At 39.4% G+C, this 20612-nt stretch overlaps 1 protein-coding gene across 1 annotated transcript in view; it reads left to right on the top strand.

Moving 5' to 3' along the window:
* Positions 1-20612, top strand: part of Eif3h (eukaryotic translation initiation factor 3 subunit H) — a 96555-nt gene that overhangs the window by 63424 nt on the left and 12519 nt on the right. Inside the window, exons 3-5 of the mRNA XM_004643605.2 lie at positions 17586-17753; positions 19251-19350; positions 20518-20610. Coding sequence (XP_004643662.1) covers positions 17586-17753; positions 19251-19350; positions 20518-20610 — 361 coding nt within the window. The remainder of the gene's footprint in view (positions 1-17585; positions 17754-19250; positions 19351-20517; positions 20611-20612) is intronic.

Here is a 20612-nt window from a genome sequence, read left to right as displayed (position 1 = left end):
CATATTTAACGCAATGCTTATTAGCTTGGTGTATTTCCTTTTAAACTTTAAGAAGACAGGCTTTCAGTTTCAGCGTGTTTCCACCTCCTGTGCTTTTTTCTGTGTTAAAAGTATGTGCTCTTGTGTATGTGAATGATATTCATTACTAAAGCTGTTTCCTAAACTCATGAAAGTGTGAATATGTCATAATTCACTGAATAGCTTCTCATCACTAGATGGGGGCATTTCCAGTGTTTTGTTACTGTAAATAATGAGTGTGTGTGTGTGTGTGTGTGTGTGCTGCCCTATCCCACTGGGATCCTCCAGCCCTCTTCATAATTTTTGGTGACTGTTTGAGAACAGTTTTGTGCTTCAGATTTTGAGTTATAACTGTATTCCACATTTCCATCAAAGGGATCAGTTGCAGGACATATCTTTATGGTATATTTAAAAGAACCTGGGCCGACTAAGAAAGTCTAGCCTGGAGTTATGGGTGTCAGTTATATGGGCAGATCACTCAGGTGATAACTAATACCTACTTTACACATGAAAAACAGAAAGTTTACTAATTGACATATATAAAGCGCAGCACAGTGGCAGATACCTGTAATCTCAGGCTCAAGCAGAAGAATCTCAAGTTCTGGGCAGTTTAGTGACTTAAGGAAAACCATGTCTCAGAATCTTAAGAGCAGGGGACGTAGCTCAGCACAAAACCCTTGGGTTGTTCTGTCCCCAGTACTAAATAATAATGACAGCAACAATAGCAGTGGGTGCATAGTAAATGGAACCAACTTTTTCCTCCTTACAGACTGAGAATGGCAGTACATGACAGTGCCATTTTCTTGTGCCTGTACAATTTCCTGTGTAGAAGTCCCAGACAGAGAGTAAACCATGGACATGTAAGGTGTAAACCGTGACCCGCCTACACAGGAACACGCCTCCCTCTGCAGTGCAGCTACATCTTCTCCATCAGCCCCCCCCCCCCCCCCCCGTTTTCTGGTGAAAATTACGTATTGATTTGGTTCACAACTTATTTGATTGCAGGTAATGTTGAATTGTGAGCTATTTCAGTTAGATCCAATGAACCAAAATTCTGGATTTAAACGTAATCTAAAATATATCTTCATTATTCCAAAGCATTTTTAAAAAATAAGTAAAATTAACTGATTCATCCTTTCTAAATATTGAGACAGTTTAAATATCATTGATACCTCTAAAAATTTATCTTTGTAACACTTTCTGTTACATTCTGGACTTTTCCCCTTTCCTTGGTATTTTAATCACTGGATAAATTTGTGTATTGTTACTCCTTTTGTAGTCTTTCCATAGGGATAACTATCATAGGGTTAATCTGGAAAACAATCCTTTTGAAGCAAGGGGCTGTCATCTTTCGGTCATCAGGGCCCAGTGGCTTCTTTGGGAAAAAGTAACAAAAACGAAAGAATTCTAGAGGAGTGGGATGATATTCTGAAGGCAGGAGCATGGTGTACAAGTTACAGGCATTTGACCTAGATTTGGGCAACGGAGAAAGTTTCCAGAAGGAAGGGATGCGTGGCACATGCACAGTCTGCTTTTGCCTGCCCCTTGTTGTATCCGTGCTGTCACTTGTACCCAGCTTATATCTCCCAGCCTCCTGGGCCTCCTCCAGTTAGTTCTACTACTGTGAGGAAAGCAGATTGCTGCAGCTGGCAGCATACTCCAGTATCTTACCTGCATACATATCTGTTAGTTTCTCTACCATATCTAGTTAATTGCCTAGATCTGTTTATTTTTTATTTTTTATTTATTATTATTATTATTATTATTATTATTTTTGCAGAACCGGGGATTGAACTCAGGCCCTTGCCCTTGCCAGGGAAGTGCTTATTCCACTGAGCCATCTCCCCAGCCCCTCCTTAGATCTTTTTAAAAGTCCTGTGTCTTACTGACCTGACCTATAACAGTTTCTTAAAATGAAACCTTACTGTTTTTGGAGATAGGGTCTTGCTAGTTCAGCCTTGAACTTGCTTATATAGCCCAGGCTAGCTTTGAATGGTGACACTCAGAAGGCCTCAGCCTTCTAAGTGCTGGATTATAGGCGTGTGCTAACATGTGTGGCCTTACCCTTTTCTTTTTGTTCTCAAATTTTGATGGTTTCAGAGGAAAAAAGCCTTGAAACAGCTGTATTGAGACAGACTTTACATACTGAAGTATTCTGTTATGATTTTTATAGAAGTATTATATTATGTTTATAATCTTAGTAATTGTCGAATTCTCGAAGGTTATATGTGTATTATAGTTTGCACAAAAATAAGACCTACCTGGAAAATAATTAGTCCGGAAAACTAGAGATCAAAAGTGCCATCCCCAAATGTCAGCATGCCTGTGTCTTCCCTGCCTTACAGAGCAGGCACCCAGCAAGACAAGGGTAGGCATGGAATGGATGCAAATATGACAGTTGTACAGAAGGTCTGGGCTTCATTGTGCTCAGTCAGAGCTGTGCTCTCCTTGGGACATTGAGGAGCATTTGGAGAACTTTGTGATTGTCTCAGTATGAAAGATGTGTCTGTTTTGCTGGCATCTGGAGGGGAAAGGTTACGGTTAGCGGGTAACATCTGAGTGCACAAGACAGCTCCCTACCATGGCATGTTATCCCAGCCAAAACAGTAAGTGCCCACATTGAGAAACCCTGGCAGAAATGAAGTGTGCTTTGGGGTCTGCTGGGAATCAGGGTCTAGAGGTGCACTGACTTACACAGGCAGTTGAAAAGAAGTAGGAATTCCGATGTGGGAAGTGCTATAATGGCTTCAGAGCGCACGGGTGTCTAAGAGCACCTGAGGAACCCATGACCCTTCTCTCGAGTTCAAGCACACAGCAGGATATCGTTATGGAGCCACAGCTCAGCAGTGGACAAATGCACACGTCTGTATGCTAGCGTGTGAGAGTGTAGGTGTGAGCTAACAGCCTGTATATGAAGTATACAGTGAAGGTGTAAGTGGCTCTTGCACTCTTGCTCTGCTGGTTGCTGTTGTGTTGCTCATAGCTACCTCTGTGCTCCTTTGGGGACCTCCTATTTGAAAACCTCTTTTCAGCCTTCTTGACCCCAACATATAAATAGGAATCATGACACATGTCTGTTTTGCTGGCCTCTTGAGTCATTTGCCTGTAGTCCCCAGAATTTTGGGCTACTTGTGACACTCTGCTAAGTGGTGGCAGAGTGCCATCAAAATATCTACTGTAGTTTAAAAACAAACTTCGTGATTTATTTTGTAAATCAGAGGCTTCCAGGGACAAATGTAAAATAAGACATTTTCCATTTACCAAAAGATTATTTCCAAAAATAATGGTGCTTATCTCTAAAGATAGAGAAAAGTGCCAACTATTAGATCATCAAATTAGCTCTCTCCCTTCCTCCTTTCCTGAAATCTCACTCTTACCCAGGCTGTTCTGCAGCTCCTAAGTTCTAGTGATCCTCATGCCTCAGCCTCCGCAGTAGCTAGAACTGTTTGTGTGTGCCGTGGGGCCTGGCTCAGAATAGCAGTTTCTTTGCCAGGAGCAAGCCCAAGTCACAGTATTACTGAAAACCTTGTAAGACTAGCTACAGAGTTAGTAACACGTTCTGGTTGGAGAAAAAGCTGAGTAGCGCATTGCTTCCTCTACAGAGTGATGGTTGGATAACCCTGCTGAGTAGCAGTCTCAGACTGCATGCAGGAGCACTTCGCGGTAAGTGCACAGATTAGCTGATCCACATGGAAGTGTTTGTTCCGAGTGTATGTTTTCATGTATGAAGTTGTTCGTGAAAAGTCCATGAATCAAAAAGAGAGCTAATAGCTGCTAATGTGAGCTATGCATGGAGGCTCAGAAAAGTGAGTGGGGATTGGCATTTAGGGGTGTGGTTAACATTTTGCAGGGACAGCTTCCTTTGCTGGAGCGCAGCCCCCTTTCCACCTGCACATCTACGAAATTGGGGTGTATCTTTTAAGATGTGTCTCATAACGAGAATTCCTGGCCTTCTTTCCTTATACTCAATGGAGTTTTAGATATGATGGGCATGTAGCATATTTTCTGATTTTAATTCGATATGGAAAGAAGTAGTGAAAACAGTAAATTAAAGATTTTGATCTCTGAATATTAACCTTGCATTGTGCTGAATGAAAATGTGAGGCAGACTAAGCTTGACCCTGGTTCCCATACCGCTTGTAAGAAAATGCCTGCGTAAGTTTTAGACAGGAGAGATTGTCCCGTTTTTCCCCCAGTGTTTATCACAGTTAATTCCAGCAAACTAAGAAGCTCTTTCCATTCTTTCAAGTTATTGGCAGATGGCATGGTTTAAATAAACACATAGTACCCTGGGTAAGTTGACAGTATTATTTCTGAGTGAAAACATCAATGTTTAACATTTAGATTATGGTACTGGAATTAGTAAAGTGTTTCCACTTTACTAAGCCTTGATAATTTTTATTTACTAGAGGACAAAGTTGATGAGATTGCTGGGCGTATTTTTTTTTTTTTTAAAGCATGTAACTATCTGCGGTAGGGTATAGTTAGCTCATGGAGCTTAATTAAATCAAGGATCAGAATCTGATCCCCATAATTTCCCTAATTGGAAATATAAATTTTTAGTTTTAGTGTGTTCCTTAGACATTTAGTGTGAAATTTCCATAATTTTGGAGTCTGCTTTTATCATTTATCAGAGATCACCTGATATGACCAAATGCTTGCTGTTTTTGCTGATGACCTATCTAAGGAACTTCTTATTAAAATAAAATGAAAAAAATCAGTCTTGATATAGAACCTGTAATCCACACTGACTGTCTCTAGGCTGTGTATTGAAATCCTGGGGATAGATTCAAATTATCCCTGTCCTGATACACAGCAGCTTTGGGGTAGTAGTGCTGGTGGTAATTTCATTAAAAATTTTATTTATGTAACCAAAACTAGGATAACATAACTTTTTGCAAGGTCTGTAGATGGTAAAATTTGGAGGGACTTGCTGGCAGTTTTGTCTGAAATAAAATTAAGTGTTGGAAGGAAAATTTAATGATGCCTTTTGAGTGTCTTCCCCTTCAGGCTAGCCCAGGCCTACTTCTCTGTGGGGCCTGCGTGGTTGTATGTGGTCTCACCTTCAGTCTCAAACTCTTGAGAAGTGTGTATGTAGCTGGAGATCGTATCCAGGGCCTAACACATGCTGACCATGTTTGTTGCCACTGAGCTATGTTGCCTAACTCTCTTGTCACTTCTGAAGCAGCCTGAGTCTTACTTTTGCTTCTGGTCGTTTGACATTATTAAGGTTTCTGATTGTATTGTGAGCAGAGCTGGCTTTCTGTGGAGCATCTGAAGGCACAGCAGCAGCAGTCGATGGTAATTCCAGACTTTGTGAGCTTCCCTCTTCGCAGTTTGGAATTACAATCAGCTGCTGCTGCTGTGCCTCTAGATGCTCCACAGAAAGCCATTTCTGCTCTTTGCAAAGAGGGAATCTCATGGGGCCGTGGAGACAGCCCCGTAGAATAGGGGCCTGAGTTCAATCCCCAGTTCCGCAAAAAAAAAAAAAAAAAAGAGGGAAGCTCACTTTGACAGGTTTTTATGTTGTGTCCCAGCTTAAGCTCTTAAAATGCCAACAGTGCAGCTAACAGGGATAAAATCTCTGTTACTGTGTGCTTTTATCACCATTTCCATGTATAAAGTACTGAACCAGATCAATTTTTTCACTTGGAATAAATTGGAACTTAGATGACTTCATAATGGAAAACAGTCTAGTATTTGGAGGTTTTCTTCGGCTTTGTTTTGTTGTATTTCCTGGCAAAGCAGAAGCGACAGCACAGGTTCCCGTTTCCTGAGCCTGCAGCCACTCTCTTGCACTGTATTATTTTTCAGGGGGAAAGCCAGAATTTTGACTTCTAAGCTTTATTTCCTGTTTGTTCTTAACAGAGATAGCTAATTCACTTAAAGATCTCGAGAATTACAATCAGCTCTGTAGGATTACCAGCTTCTTTCTTCTGGGGGCATTGTGCACTGGAGAAGACCCAAGGTTGTTAACTGTCATCTCTCTTGTCCCCTGCCACTCTTCATTAGAATGTCAGCAGTGGGAGCCACTTCTGTCCTTGCTGCCCTGTGCCCAATGGCACCAGTGAGGTCTGGCTCACAAGGGCTCAGAATAAGTATCATATGAGTATGTGAAGAGATATACACATGAATTCACTTTGTTGAGTTTTTCTCCCCCAGAATGTGAGGACAAAACATATAAGTCATTTATTTAATGCCTTTAACTGAATATTGTAGTTTCTTCTGCAAGGAGCAAACATATCCTCTGAAGGAAAAAGATGGCTTGTTACATTGAATTAACCTGCTGTGAAAATGCGGAGACATTGCATGTGCTCTGGTTAAACTTAGCTGTTATTTGGATGTTGTTTGACCTGTCTTTGTCATATTTTCAAATGCCTTAGAACACACTGCCAGCTTAGAATCAGTGAGTACTGCATAGAGGAAATTTTTTTTGTGTGTAGTTTTTTGGAAGGAGGCAAACTATCTGAAATGAGTTTAGGGACAATAAAGCAAAGAGACCCTTTCTCACTTAATGTATGCTTTTTATTTATTTATGATTGTACACTTTATTCCTATCATTGTAGCCCATAGAAGTTAATTCTATTTCAAACTTCTGGCAGGAGCCTGCCTGTCAGTTGTGGGAGAGAATCATTCGGTCTGTTTTGTGGCTTCCTGTGTCTTTCTACAATAGTTTTTTTTCTGCCTTTCAATAATGTTTGCTTTCCCCATACACTGTTTTCTTCTTTCTCGGTAATCATAGCAGCCTTCCATAGAAAACAATCTCCATGAGTTTCAGGTTATGTTAATGACAGCTGCTTAGACAAGTCTCTCTAAATAGTTCTTAGAAGTCTGGGTAAACTCCCCAGTGTAGCAGGATTAGTGAGTTCTTCGAGAATGGTTTATAGTGTGGACTTGTAGAGTTGTCTTCAAGTTACCTGCATAACAGTGGATACCATATGTTCTGAGAGTATCTTAGTAGTGTGCCATTTTTGCTAGAGATAGCTTTTCTCCCAAATTACTCATATGTATTCTTCTCCCTCTTGAAGGGAGGTATCCCTGTTAGGATCACCATTCTGCCCTTTGACCAGCCTTAGTTTCAGCAGTTGTGGTCATAGCATTTGGTGGGTGGAGCAGGTACTTTTGTGTGCCACTTTGGGAAATACTGTGTGCACCACAAAATAGCTCGAGTGTCCAGGTTGTTCTGCGTGTGTTTCCTGTTCTTGGTAGGCCAGGAGGAGGGTTGTAATCTCTTAGGTCTCCACCTGACAGCTGGAGTTTTCTCTGGGGAGGTAGCTTTGAGGACACTAGTGCTGATCTGTGCTTGGTGGCCACCTTTGAATGCAGTTGGTTACTGTCTCACACACTAGCCTGTCCCTGCTGCCACCCTGTATATGTGATAAGAACCGAGCCTCTCCTAGAGCCTGGGTGTCCTCATGGTGTTCTCCACCCTACTGCAGCAGTGGTTGTTCTCTTATGGATCTTGGGCCTCTTGGAGAGTTTGGTGAAAGCTTTGAGCCTTCTCTTCACAGACAGACATATGCATATGATTTGGGGAAATTTACCTTGAAATCCAGGGTAAGATTTTGGTTTAGATAATGTCTCCTAAAACAAGATCAGAACAGAAAATATAACATGGCCTCATTAAAAAGGAAGCCATACATTTCTAACCTCAGATTTATCATGGGTTGCCACAAAATATTGCTGCTTGATCTTTTTTCTCAGCATGAATTTTGTATTCCTCATATAAAAATGTTTGGAGGAAGCAAAGTGTGTAGGAAGAGTGGAGAAAGTAAAGGATGTATGGAATATAGTAGGTACTTATTTTTTTTTTACTTAACCATAGGAAGTTACAATTCTATCACTTTGTTTCTACCAGCTTTCCTTCTTGATGTTCCAGTCAGTACTGCATGCCTCATGCTTTCTTATGTGATGTTTCTAATCCTGGTGTTTGAATCCAGATTTTCTTGGTGTGTGAAGGGGAAGGGAGCGTTGGACAGTGAGTAGCAGGAGTGGCTGACTGAGCCAGCAGTCCTGGTGCAGGAGAGAGCCCTTAGCTGCTCTGGGTGGGAGTGTTTAAATCCCTGCTTCCAGTGTGCAGGAAGCTGGCTCTGGCAGCAGCCCAACCTGGTCAGTGTTGCTTTTTAAAGGCAGATGTTGGGTGTAGGCTAGGAGCTTATTTCCCAGTTGGAAGAGTTATGACTGGAATCAGGAGATGGAAACTTACAGAGTCCAATGTAATTGTATTGTTGTATACACAGTAATAGTGGAACACCCAAGATTACCTTTTCTTGAAATCTAATTTCTGTAGCTTGTCTCCCTCTCTATTGAATCTGTTCTTTATTGTACTGAATATAATTAGTTTATATAGTTTTAATATCTAAAAAAGTTTTTCATTTTGTAATCCTTTCTCATGGTAGATTTCCTGGGTCAGATTCATATTTGTACATATAAATTCTGTTTTATGAAATGAGTGTTGCAGATTCATAGGTGTTTTTTTTGTAGTCATGTGCAGTCTCTACTCCCCTTCTGCATTCATTTTTCTGATTTGCTCCTAATCCCAGTGTAGCCCTGATAAAGGGGGAGTTTACACAGCACTTAATGTTCAAATTGATCAAGCTCAATTTTTCAGAAATGGCTCCATTGATCCAGATAAGTGCCATCACCTAAAATTTAAATTCTATTTGTGAATAATAGGTGATGATGGAGACCTATTGAGTTCTCCCTGAGGCTATCCAGTGTACCAACCCCTTTCTGTGAGTGAGATTATTTACCGGTCTTAAAAAAATCAACCCTCTGTGTATGTGTGCAACACTCACACCCTGCAGCAGAGGAGACCAACACTGGGGTAGATTGTTGTAGCTTTTGCAGCTAATGTTGAAGTGATGTGTGATTGCAGGGTGATAGTGGTAGTGGTGTGTTGATTCTTTTGAGTAGTCCAGTATCTTATGCTATTCTCTTCTTGCAGCAGTTGAGCACTAATAATATCCAGGTTATTAGGTGACTAATAGAAGAGTTCTGTTAATATGTATTTATGTAATTTATCATCTGTATATTGGGCAGTTCTTTTTTTATGTATTTAGTACGGGGTCTTCAAGGTCTCACAGCACAGATCATACTTGTAGTGATCCTCCTGTTCTTAGCCTCCCAAGTGCTGGGATTACAGGCATGCCCCACTATGCCCAATCTTAATTGCTGTGTCAGTATACACGCCGGGGGTGGAACTGGGGCCTGCACAGGCACGGGCACAGCATGGCAGTGTTTGAACCATGGTCCCTGCCTAAGCAGTAGGGTTAATCTGCTGAGCTATCTGGCCAGCCCTGGGCAGTACTTTTGATAAGAAAATAATGGTAAAATGAATACAAAATCTTCTGTGCTCTCTTTACCTTTAGAACTATTAGCATTAACATTTCAGTGTATTCTTCTAGTTTGTGTAGGAGGAAGCAACCCAAGTTGCTTACATCCTGGCATTTGTATGACTTTATATTCTTGCTTTTTCTCTTTCCCTTAGCATTTCTTGAGCGTTTTTTTCCATGCCATTAAAAACTTTAAGAGATAACTCTACATAAATCTTGACCTTAGAGAAAACAAATTTTACTGAAGACAACTGTGTGGTGTGTGAAGCAGTCAGGGTTGAAGCTCATAGTGTCTTCTCACTGATGGAGAAGGTAGAGAAGCAGTCAACTGGCAGGAGTGGCAACAAAGTCACCTTTGGAGTGTAGTCCCCATGGGATTGCTCCAGCACGCTCAGTCAGCAAAGGGCCAGCTGGGGGCTGCAGGGCAGTTTTTGAAATCACTATCACTGTATGGTTGGAAGTTGAGCCAGTTTGCTAAATGAAGGCCTAGAGATACAAGTGTCAACATCTGCCAGCTCCTTGGGCAGCCTGCTGAATGTACCTTTGGAAGGTGACGCCACTGTGGCTGTGCCATTGCCAATGGCGCTCAGCAGGAGCTTCATTCTGAGCCAGCAAGCAAGGGAAGGGGAGCAGCCTTGGTGAGCTTATGTGGGCAGTGCCTAAGTGATCATTTGTGTTCTTTTGAAAACTAGAGTTTGGAGTTGATAGTTTCTTATGGAATTGAAAGTGTCAATTCATTTTGCTAGCCTTTTTTTTTTTTTCTCTCTCTCTCTCTTCCCTCATTCTCCTTTTCTTAAAACTTGTGCCAATTGCTTTCTGTGTTTTGAAATGTACTTGTGAGGTCATTTCTTCTTGTTTTACATCAAGCATCCAGACTTAGGAAAAGCAAATCAAGCATGATTTTTTCAAATTACAGACATGTTTCCTGATTTTCAAATAATTGCACATATGTTCCACTTTAGAACTAAATGTTGGGGAAATTTTTACCTATGTAGATACTTGATATTTTTCTCCTTTGGATAAGTGATCCTGTTTCCTTTTTGCTCTTATTGATGGAATGCTCAGCCCTGATCCACTTTGTTCAGATATCTCTCACCAACATTTTGCGTTCTCTGTAGCCTGTTAGTTCGGAAATTACTGGTGATTTTTGTATTGCTGCTCCAAGAGAATGGGACGGAACACAGAAATATGCAGAGCTTCCTCATTGTGACCTTTCAAAGACATAGCAGCAGTCTATTGAAACATCCCATTCTCTCAGATTGTTTCAGCACTAACCCTGTGTCATCAGTGGCTGGCAGCTGTCATAGCTGTATGTGTGAGGGAGCGGAGGCCCCGCTTGGGTCCTTCATATTGCGCCTCTAGCTGCAGCAAGGAGCACTAGTGCTCACTGGGTGCCTTTTTACGTGGCAGTTCAGTCTGGCGGGGGGCCTGTGCCCCTGAGTCTTTGCAGGTGAAGTCACATTTTGTGTGTAAAGAAACACTTAAGTAGCATATAGTTAACTTTCTGACAGCCTTTTGCCGTCCACTCATGTTATAACATCAGAGAAGTAGAATTTCTTGGCTGTTTTATGACTGAGGAAGGTAATATGTGCTACAGGATGTCCAGTGTGTGGTACTTTCTGTGGAGAATGCCGTTTATTTTATGAAAGACTTCTTGAAGCTGACACTTCTTTTAAGAAAACTTGATTTCCAGTAATGGCCAAGACTTACTAATTATGACAAAATTTCAAAACAGTAGAATGACAATAGTTAATACATTGTGTATTATATCTTCAAAGTAGTTACTCCTTACTCCAGAGTACAAGATATGGGCATAAAAATCCCCCAAACACTATTAACACCTTTTTTTTTTTTTCAGTGAACTAAGAGAAACTAGTAGTATAACTTTTTTTTCCCCTTTCTTTCTTTCCACTTTCTTCCATTCTAGTTTTTAATGATAAAGTGTCAACCTCCTCATTTCTACTTCCTTATCCCTTGACATTTAAAAGAAATTATTCTGTCACAATTCATAAATACTTTAAAGTGTAGTATTTAGAAAAAAATCTGTGAGATTAAGAAAGGCAGTATTTTGTCATTTCTTTCTAAATAGGATAGATTAATTTCTGGGTAGAACAAAATTTATATTGGATACTTCATTGTGAAAAGTTGAACTGTTTCCAAAATTTGTCAGCAGTCATAGGAGTGGCATTAATAACAGATGTATTAATTGAATCAAGAGATAAATATGTAATGCAGACAAGGTGATGAGAATATGGAAGTTTGAAGAAATATGTGTGTGTTCCATAATTCTCTCCACCCAAAGTAAGACTTTTACTCTTTTTTTTTTTTTTTTTTTTTTTTTCCAAATGCACATTCTGTTTGCTTAAGTCTGCATCTGCTACTAGCTTTGAACATTGCCTGAAACGTATGTGCGGCTTGGCAGAAAGTTTCATATGAAAAGGAAGGCACAGAATAAAGTTTGTCTTGTTAAATAATGGCACAAAACCTTCTAGTCCCAGGCTGCATGTGTGCGTATTCACTGGTACCCATGGTGCTCCTTGTGGGAAGCTTGAAATGATTCCCTGCAGGGTCCTGCTGAGCACTTGTACCAGCACAGATGGAGAGTTTTAGGCTTTGCATTTTCCTGTCACACTTGTCAAAACCACTCGTTTGTTTGAAGGAAGTTTTGGGTTTTGTTTGTGTGGAGGGCTGGTTTGTTTGTTTGCATTTAAACCCCTTGCATGTCTTTGTTGCATCTTGTTTTTTTACTGCAAAGAGCATGCACTAGATCTGGTCCCTGTTCCCTTGCTTGATGTGCTTGTGCAGGTCAGCTTTGATCTGAGCCACTGTTTAGTTATAACGTAGTCTTGGCAAGGGTTTAAAAAATAACAAAATGCAGTGCTTCAGGAGTTTGATTACATATTTGTGGTAATTATCAACTTTGACATTTAAAATCTGATAGTATTATTACAGTAAAACATATGCTATTATTAATTTAGTGATCAAACGTATAAGCTGTGGTTTATGAAAACTTAGAAATTTGTTCTATATGTCTGTTGTATCTGTATTTTGTGCTTTATTGATTCAGAAATAATTTACACTTTACCAGTAAACCATGAAATTCTCCAAGTGGAGTTTGCCTAGTTTTTTGTGTCAGAGTCTAAAGTCAAATGGAAGTCAAAGCTAAATAAGCATGTTTCCCCAAAGAATTTCAATAATCATTAATAGCTCAGTAAGAGTTATTGTGAGGAATATAGTTAGGTAATATATTTAGACCAGTTAGTAGGAAGTCTGACCTAAGTGCTCAGTAAGTGCTGGTTTTGTTCTTTTTGCTTAGCTGCATACACTCAGTTTATTTGATATAATATCATCAAATAAGACATTAAATCCTAAATTTGTTTTTAATTTTTTAAAACTTAAATTACAGTAGTTCCTTGGTTCATGAACATAGTCCTTTTCATGATTCTGGTCACAAAATAAATTGGATGAGAACTAAATCAGAGTTCCCGTAAGGTCAACACTGAACCTAATCATTGAATTTGGTTTGGTTCAAGACCAATTTGGTTTGCAACCAGAACTGTGGAAAAAATGAAGGCTGTGGATCAAGGTAACACTGCATTGTGTGCTTAGGCCTTTCTGATGACACATTGGTAAAAGACTTTTCTTCCCATTAATCTGTTGGACCGATTTCAAGTTTTGGGAGTATATGCTGCAGTTCTGCGTCCTGACTTTCAGCCCATCTCAGTCTTCAAGTGCAACAGTTATTTCTTTTGTGCAGTAAGAATTTGTGTTTCATGATGGTTCACTTAAAAAATAAAAGGTCAGTAAAAACGAGGGAGAAACTGAGTGAAAAGAGCACAATTTTAATTATTCTGAAATGAAACTTCCAGGCCAGGAGCTGTTCCTCGTGACCTTCCTGAGCACTGTAGATCACACTTCGGTCTGGAGGCCAGTGTCCTCATATACAGGATTTGCTCTAAGACATACATACAGTGTTATTTTACTGTTTTCATATTTGAAGATAAAGCAAGAGAAATCCCAACAAATGTGGATTTTTGAACGGAATATTGGGCAGTCTACCTCAGTGGAGGCAGTTTTAGCTGTAGGTACTATAAATGTGACTGTTTTACGAAGACACTATCTGGAAAAAGTGAGTATGAATATAGTGGTGCCAAACTTTGAAGAGTTATTGTGTTGTAAACCTGGTTCTCCTGAGCTTGGGAGAATCTCAGCCAATTCAGACAGTTGTAGAGGCTAAGGAGATTTATAACACTTTAGTTCATTTTTATGATCTTACTCAAATTTTTTAGTGCCTCCTCAGTTGTGTTGCATCTTAGTGCAGCTTTTGTGTTAGAAATTAGAGGTGGCTTATAGTAACTAACAGTTTGTCTTTGTAATTCATTTGCTGCTTCTCAATTGGTAAGTTGCTTGCTTTTTAAACTAAGAATGCTTAAGGGTTTTTTTTCCCTAAACTCATTACACAATCATAAGCCATTTATTGAACATTGTCATAAATTTGAGAATATTCCTCTCTCAAAAGATTTACCCTTTGCCATTCATCTTTGAGAAACTCCCTGGGAATATCTAATCATTCACTCAGAAGTAAGTGTCATTGGTTGAAATTGCTGCTTTGGCTTCTGTTAAATAGGAGAACTTGAGAACAAACAGTGCATCCATCACTTTGCAGAGTCATCCAGTCCACAGTCCATGGATGCCTGTTTCTCTGCAGACATTAATGCATCAGCTGAGAGTTCCTGCCCTTTGTATCTTCTTTCTTTGTCTACCATGCTTCTTTCTGAGTTAGGAGCCTCTTCCTGGAAGGAATGACCCTTCTTTCTTTCATACCCTCCTTTGAAATTGTGCCAGAAAATGAGGTCCTGGCCGGCTGTGAGGAAAGGAATCACACCCCTGGGCTGTGACGTGGTGGCAGTGTCAAAACACTGCCATTAGTTCCTGGCCCTTCCCTTTATCCACGATTGGGGCTGAATCTCATTTCCTTGCCAGCCTCCTACCTCATCCTCCTGCTCCCGTCAGCCTCTGGTAACCTGGAGAGCCCAGGACAGCTACCAGAGTGATGGCACTCCCCAGAAGTTGGAGTCCAGAAGGACCCTTCTGGTTCCAGTATCAAACTCACTGCACGTCACCAAGTCCTAATTTTCTCCTGTCTCTACACAGTTGGGGACAGTCTGCTATTCATGTCTTATGCCTGATACTTAGTTTTACTAGGAAATCTTTGCAGATTAGCTTTGTACTTTTTGAAAAATTGTGTGGAAGTAGGAAAAGCTGTGAGTGAAGTGAGTGAGGGCCACACACCTCTACCGACACGAGACCAGGATGCAGGCCTCAGGGCTGAGGAAACACAGCAGCTCACAGGGCTGTTGTGGGCCTGTCTCTTCCTCCCCGCCTGTGTGTCATAGAAATAGTCTGGATTTTCTGTGTTTGAGACTGAGTCAAAGTGACTCCTTCCGAGGAGTAGCCCAGCTCTCCGAGCAGCAGCCCCTGCCCAGTCTTTCCCTGCGTGCTGTAAGGCTGCAGTTTTAATGTGTGCTTTTTAAAAGTCTTAAGCAGTAAGTCTAAGTGAAGATAGCACCCTGAGACTTTGCACGGGGTACATCCCACACAGGTCTGTTCTGTAATGGTAAAATTCCAATCAATTAGAGGTTTTAAAGAGCAGTTATATCAGTTTACCTGTCATTGCTCTTAACCATCTTTACCTCCATACTTAGGTGATAGGAAAACTGTTACAAGTTATAAATAAGTGGATTTAAAGTCTCCTAAAATCTGGTACGCTGTTTTCTAAGTGGTAAAAGAAGAAAACCATGTCCCCTGCCCCTCCCAGGCAGAGAGTAGTTGACCTCTTGCTCCTCAGTCCTGGAAATAAGCGCAGTGGAATCAGCTTTATTTATGCATTGAGCAGCCTCAGGCTGCACGTTTCCGATCGTGGACTCTCCTCTAGTGTGGAAAATTGTTTCATTTTCATTCTTATTGGCAGGGCGATAACGTAGATAAACCTGGATAAAAGGGAATTTGGAAGTTTGGTACAGATCTGAGAATTTTTTTTTTTTTAACCTCATGCACATTGAAGTACTCTTATAACGTCTATTTTTATTCAGAATGTTTCAGGAAAGTCTTTGCAAAAATAGAGAACTTTTTAAAAGAGAGATTTGATTTTAAATCATAATGCAGTCAGTGTTTATATATGGCATCCAGAGAACAGTGATTTTGATTGGAAAGAGTTCTCAGGTGTTTTTGGAGATGGGAAAACTAAGAATTAGAGAAGGATCATTAAATGGACAGCAGGATCCATCCCTAAGGAATCTAGCATCTTTCGATTTTCCAAGTCTTTTCTACTGTGACAGGATGGTAGAAGCTAACCTATGTTTGTGCTTTGGATAAGTGGTACATAAATGGATGTTTTGCAAGTACTGTTTTTTTCTTTTAAATCATTCTGTTAAATCCTGTTTGTACTGTCAGTTGTTGAGTAGGGGAGTCATGGAATTTTAAAACAGAAAGAGACGGTAGCAGTGATGCTGTACTACTTCCCAACTTACGTGGTTGATGTACAGTAAATCTGTTAAATGAGTTGGAGGGTAGGAAGGTTCTCACATGCCAGAGAAATAAAATATTAAAACAATGATATTATAGAATTATATACTGCTTTAGGTTATCATATTGTACATAGATGTCCAAGGCTCTGGTGTTCTTTCGTAATGGTTTAGACTAGGGAGAGAATGGCTCTCTGCAGCCTGTGTACTGTAGGTTTGCCACCACTGACTTATTAGTGTGTAACAAAATTATAAATGATTGTTTTCCCTTGTTTATAAATCTGAGGAAAAACTAGCTTTTATATGAAAGTGTCAGGTACATGTATTACTATCTCTCCATGCCCATTATTTTAAAAAATTGATTGCTACGTTTTGATATACATACCCATCACGTTGTCCCCTCATCCTTTAGAAGCAGCAGCAGAGGAAGCAGCGCTGGCCAGACCACTGTTACTGTGTTACCTTTCCTCCTTTATGAAAGCATGAGAAGGAGCTCGCTCTGCAGTTTCTTGACCCAGTAAACATCTTGACAGCAATACAGCTTCAGCGAAGTCTTCCCTTCCTTTAGTTTTTCTACAAAGTAAAAGAAAAATTCAAAAACGTTTATTCTTAAGCAGTCTGTCTAAGCAGGGATTGTTGACAAAGAAGATTGTGTTCCTGAAGGAATTTTTTTTGTGCTTTGTGACCCTAAATCATGTTTGCTTGGTAAAACAGTGGCACTATATGTAACTAAAGGAACGGTAGATGCAAGATTTTACTTTTGCTAAAGCATGACTGAGAGAGTTGGAAATGAAATGGTTAGATTCAAGTTCAGAGTTAAGCACATATTGTTATTCCACATAACCATACAGTCATTTTGATAGAAATAATTTGAATATTATGTTGACTGTAGAACTTTTTGTTGGTTATACATTATTTGGCATTATTGGGCTATAATGCTTTTTAATTTCTGTTTTTTTTTAAATGTCAGCTTGCATATTTTTCTAGTAATACTACTTTCATAGTATATATTATAGTGATTAATTTGACAAAACTGCATCATTAAACCTTTTAATTCTATACATGGTGATTAAAATATAACAGTTCTAAGAAAATAGTCTGTTATTTAACACAAAGGAACACATAGGCAAGGAAAGACTTTTTTAAAATTTAGTATATGCAGCAGGGGGCACCAGATGAAGGCAAAAATGCATTCTTAAATTTTCAATCAGCTATAGTCTGTATCCTGTTCATATATTAGTAATGTGGTAGATGATTCTTTACCCTTAGTCTTCTTGATTGTTTCAGTTGTTCAAGTTTAAAAGCTCTACCGAACAAGAGAGTGTTAAATGTCCTTGCTCATTTTAATCTAGATAGACTATCTTACGTATAACCAGTGTAGTGACTATACAGATTTTTCTTTAAACATGTACTACTTTTGTAGTTTTAATAAGAAGTACAAGAACCACATTGCTTAGAATAAGGCATTAACAGTGTGTTTTTAATACCTTTTACAAAATAATCTTTTCATTAGTGAATAAAGGAAAACCCTAGTATTTGAAATGACTTGGTTTTGTTATTATGTGAACCAAATATTTTAAAATCTGGAAGCCTGTTCCTTATAGCTAGTTAATAAGTAGTTATATGGAATTGTTTCTAGAAAGCTTGCATTTAATGTTGGTGGCTTGAAGTAATTTTTTCCTTTGTTCCCCTCTTCTGTGTTATCCAGTCCAGTATCAGATGGAAATGATGCGGAGCCTTCGCCACGTAAACATCGACCATCTCCATGTGGGCTGGTACCAGTCTACATACTACGGCTCCTTCGTCACCCGGGCACTTTTGGATTCTCAATTCAGTTACCAGCACGCCATAGAAGAATCTGTCGTTCTCATTTACGGTTGGTAGGAGGTTCCTTTATTATTCTTTTCTTCCCTTCATATTACTACTGCTATTTTTGCTTTCTGTCTTTTGCCTCTAAAAGCAGCCTGGCAGGCTTTGTCAAGTAAATACCACCCCTGTTTCTGCAGCGGCCTCAGCAGCAGCAGCTACGTCTAGACAGGGTTTCCTTCTTTCTGTTTATTTTTCTTGCTATCAGAGCCCTGATGTGTACATTTTGGAATGCTGGAGTAGCTGCTTCATTTTTATTCCTCCATCTCCCCTCCCTCATAGAAGGGGCTGGTGGAGCTCGACCAGATGTCTAACAAACCCCGATTGCTGGAGTGTCTGGCTCTGTACGTGACTGACCAATCCTAACACGGTGTGCCAAGTTTTTTTATACCTCTGACAGCAGCGTACAAAACCTGGACTGTTTCTTAGCACAAAGATTTTTTTCTTCTCGGCCTATTTAATGGTGTTTCCTCAAGCTCTCCAGACCAGATGTTCTGTGCTGTATCAGAACTGTAGGCAATTTAACAGCTTTATAGCCCCCCCCCCCCAACACTCACAGTTTGCCATATCTGGCAGACTTGCATATAGTTTCCAGCTGAGAAGTAAATGTAACGTCCTGAGTATCTGTCAGAAAAAATACTAATGAATACGATCAATCTTATGAGCTGCCCCCAAATTGTTTCAGTATGTTAACAATTGGATTACAGTAAAGAACAAGCTGTTAAAGTGTACTTATATTGGCTGGAAACATTGCATCATCAGACCTTGATGAATTTTCCACTTGTTTCAGTCTATTTTGGTTTTCATTTTATCACCTATTGCTAAAAGTTTCACTGTGTTAAATTTCAGACAACATGAATGTTAACACAGGTTTTAGGCGAATATTGGCATGCCAGAGCCGTTATCATGCGGCAAGTGCTAAGCTCCCTTACTTGTGGAGTGTGTAAGCAGTTAAGTTTTGAAAATTTGTTTTTGTGAAACTAAAAAGACATATTTGTGATAACACTTTGATTTGGTGGTTTTGTTTTTACAATCTGCTTTAATTAAGAAATGTGAACAGTGATTATTGAGGTGGATAAATTTATTTTCAAGGCTATTCATTTTAAATTAGTTGACTCAACTATATTAGTTAGGCATACAACAATTTTTCATGTTTAGTATTCACCCGTATTTTCTTCTTACATGGGTTGTATAAAATATATAATTTTATTCACAAGACGATAAGTAGTTTAGCTAAGGAATGGATTTGAAAAGTTCTTAACTATATTTTGAATCTTCTATTCCTATTTTAGGAAGGAAGTTATTCTAAGTAAAATAGATCTCTGCAGCTTTACTTCCTGTTGGTTAGATATGGTTTGAATCTGCCTCAAGTTGTATTCTGATTATTTTAATCACTTTACAGAGATGCAAGATTGTGCAATATGTACCAGAATGTGCCTAGAACTGTTATTCGAACACTGGTGGTGACAGAATTTTTAGTAATGTCTTTTCTTTTCCCTTATTTGAGATCCCATAAAAACTGCACAAGGGTCTCTCTCGCTAAAGGCATACAGACTGACTCCTAAACTGATGGAAGTTTGTAAAGAGAAGGATTTTTCCCCTGAAGCGTAAGTGTTTGGGGGCCCATGGGGCATATGGTAAAGCATTGAGTGTTTTTCTTTTAAGACCTTAGTTTGCCACATTTATTGAATACTTACTTGTGCTTCGGTAATGCTTTTGCCATGTGGACTGTAGCAGTTTTCTGTACACCAAGTGCCACTCAATTTCTTCCTTTCCATGCTTAACTTAGTCTTCTTTGTAAAACATCTCATCTGTTTTCACCAAGAGCAAATTCAATTAGAGACAGAATATGCTACTGTATCTAAAGAAACAAATGATAGAGTAAAAGGAGAGTGAGAGAGTGGTCAGTGCTGGCTGACTGTGCACTCTGCTCCATATCAGACTACTTGCAGGTCACATGTCTTGTCTTCTGAGCAGTTCATGAAGAGGTGGGAAGGATACATTTGCAGGGCTTGTGAAGGGTGTGGCTTTGCAGGAATTTCCTGGGTGGTGCTGGGAAGAGTGGTGGAGCTCTGATGTGAACCTACTAAATGACACTGGAACATTTACATTTTAAAAACTAAATATGATAAAATTCTATTTTTCATTAATTGTAGACATTTTTATTATGAAATCAGTTAGTGGTTTTGATTTTGTGTAGAACAGTTCATCTCTGGCTTTCCATTTGGCTGCAGAAAAATATTGAAGTACATAGTTTTTTAAAAGAACGGCTTCCGTGTAAGCAGGTCCTTGGTTTGGAGTTACCGCTGGATCCTGAGGCTGTGTTCTGCGCTGCAGTGTGTGGAGCCTGCTGTGACTCTCCTAATTACTAGTTTTTTAGTTCAGCATACTTTCAAAGTGAACTTTCTAAGAAATAGAGTATTTTTCCCTAGCTGTTTATTTGAAATGTTTTAGATACAGATTATGTGGCATAACCATTTAAGTGTTAATGGCAGTGAAATTTTAAGGTTCCTGGTAGCAAAGAATGGTTTTTTTGCTTAAAAAAATTAGATTTTGGGCTTATAGTTCACATTCAGATCATTTTTAAAGTTAATATCCAAGTTACATGATTTATGTTTTACTCTGTAAAACTGTAGTTTTGCTCCCTGTGCTGTGTTTTAAATACTGATGGAGCAAATATACCTAGACAGGGCCTGTGATTGGCTAGAATGTATGAAATAGAAAAGTTAACACTCTTGACCACCAGACTAAAGTATTTCTAGCATGCTTCACAGATTGAAAAAGGCAAGTATCACCTTTGAGCACATGTTTGAAGAAGTGCCAATTGTCATTAAAAATTCACATCTGATCAACGTGCTGATGTGGGAGC

This window comes from Octodon degus, unplaced genomic scaffold (genome assembly GCF_000260255.1).
Source record: "Octodon degus isolate 3935 unplaced genomic scaffold, OctDeg1.0 scaffold00179, whole genome shotgun sequence".
Taxonomy (NCBI): Eukaryota; Metazoa; Chordata; class Mammalia; order Rodentia; family Octodontidae; genus Octodon; species Octodon degus.
Note: the sequence above shows the minus strand (reverse complement) of the source record. Positions and strands in the feature narration are given on the sequence as shown.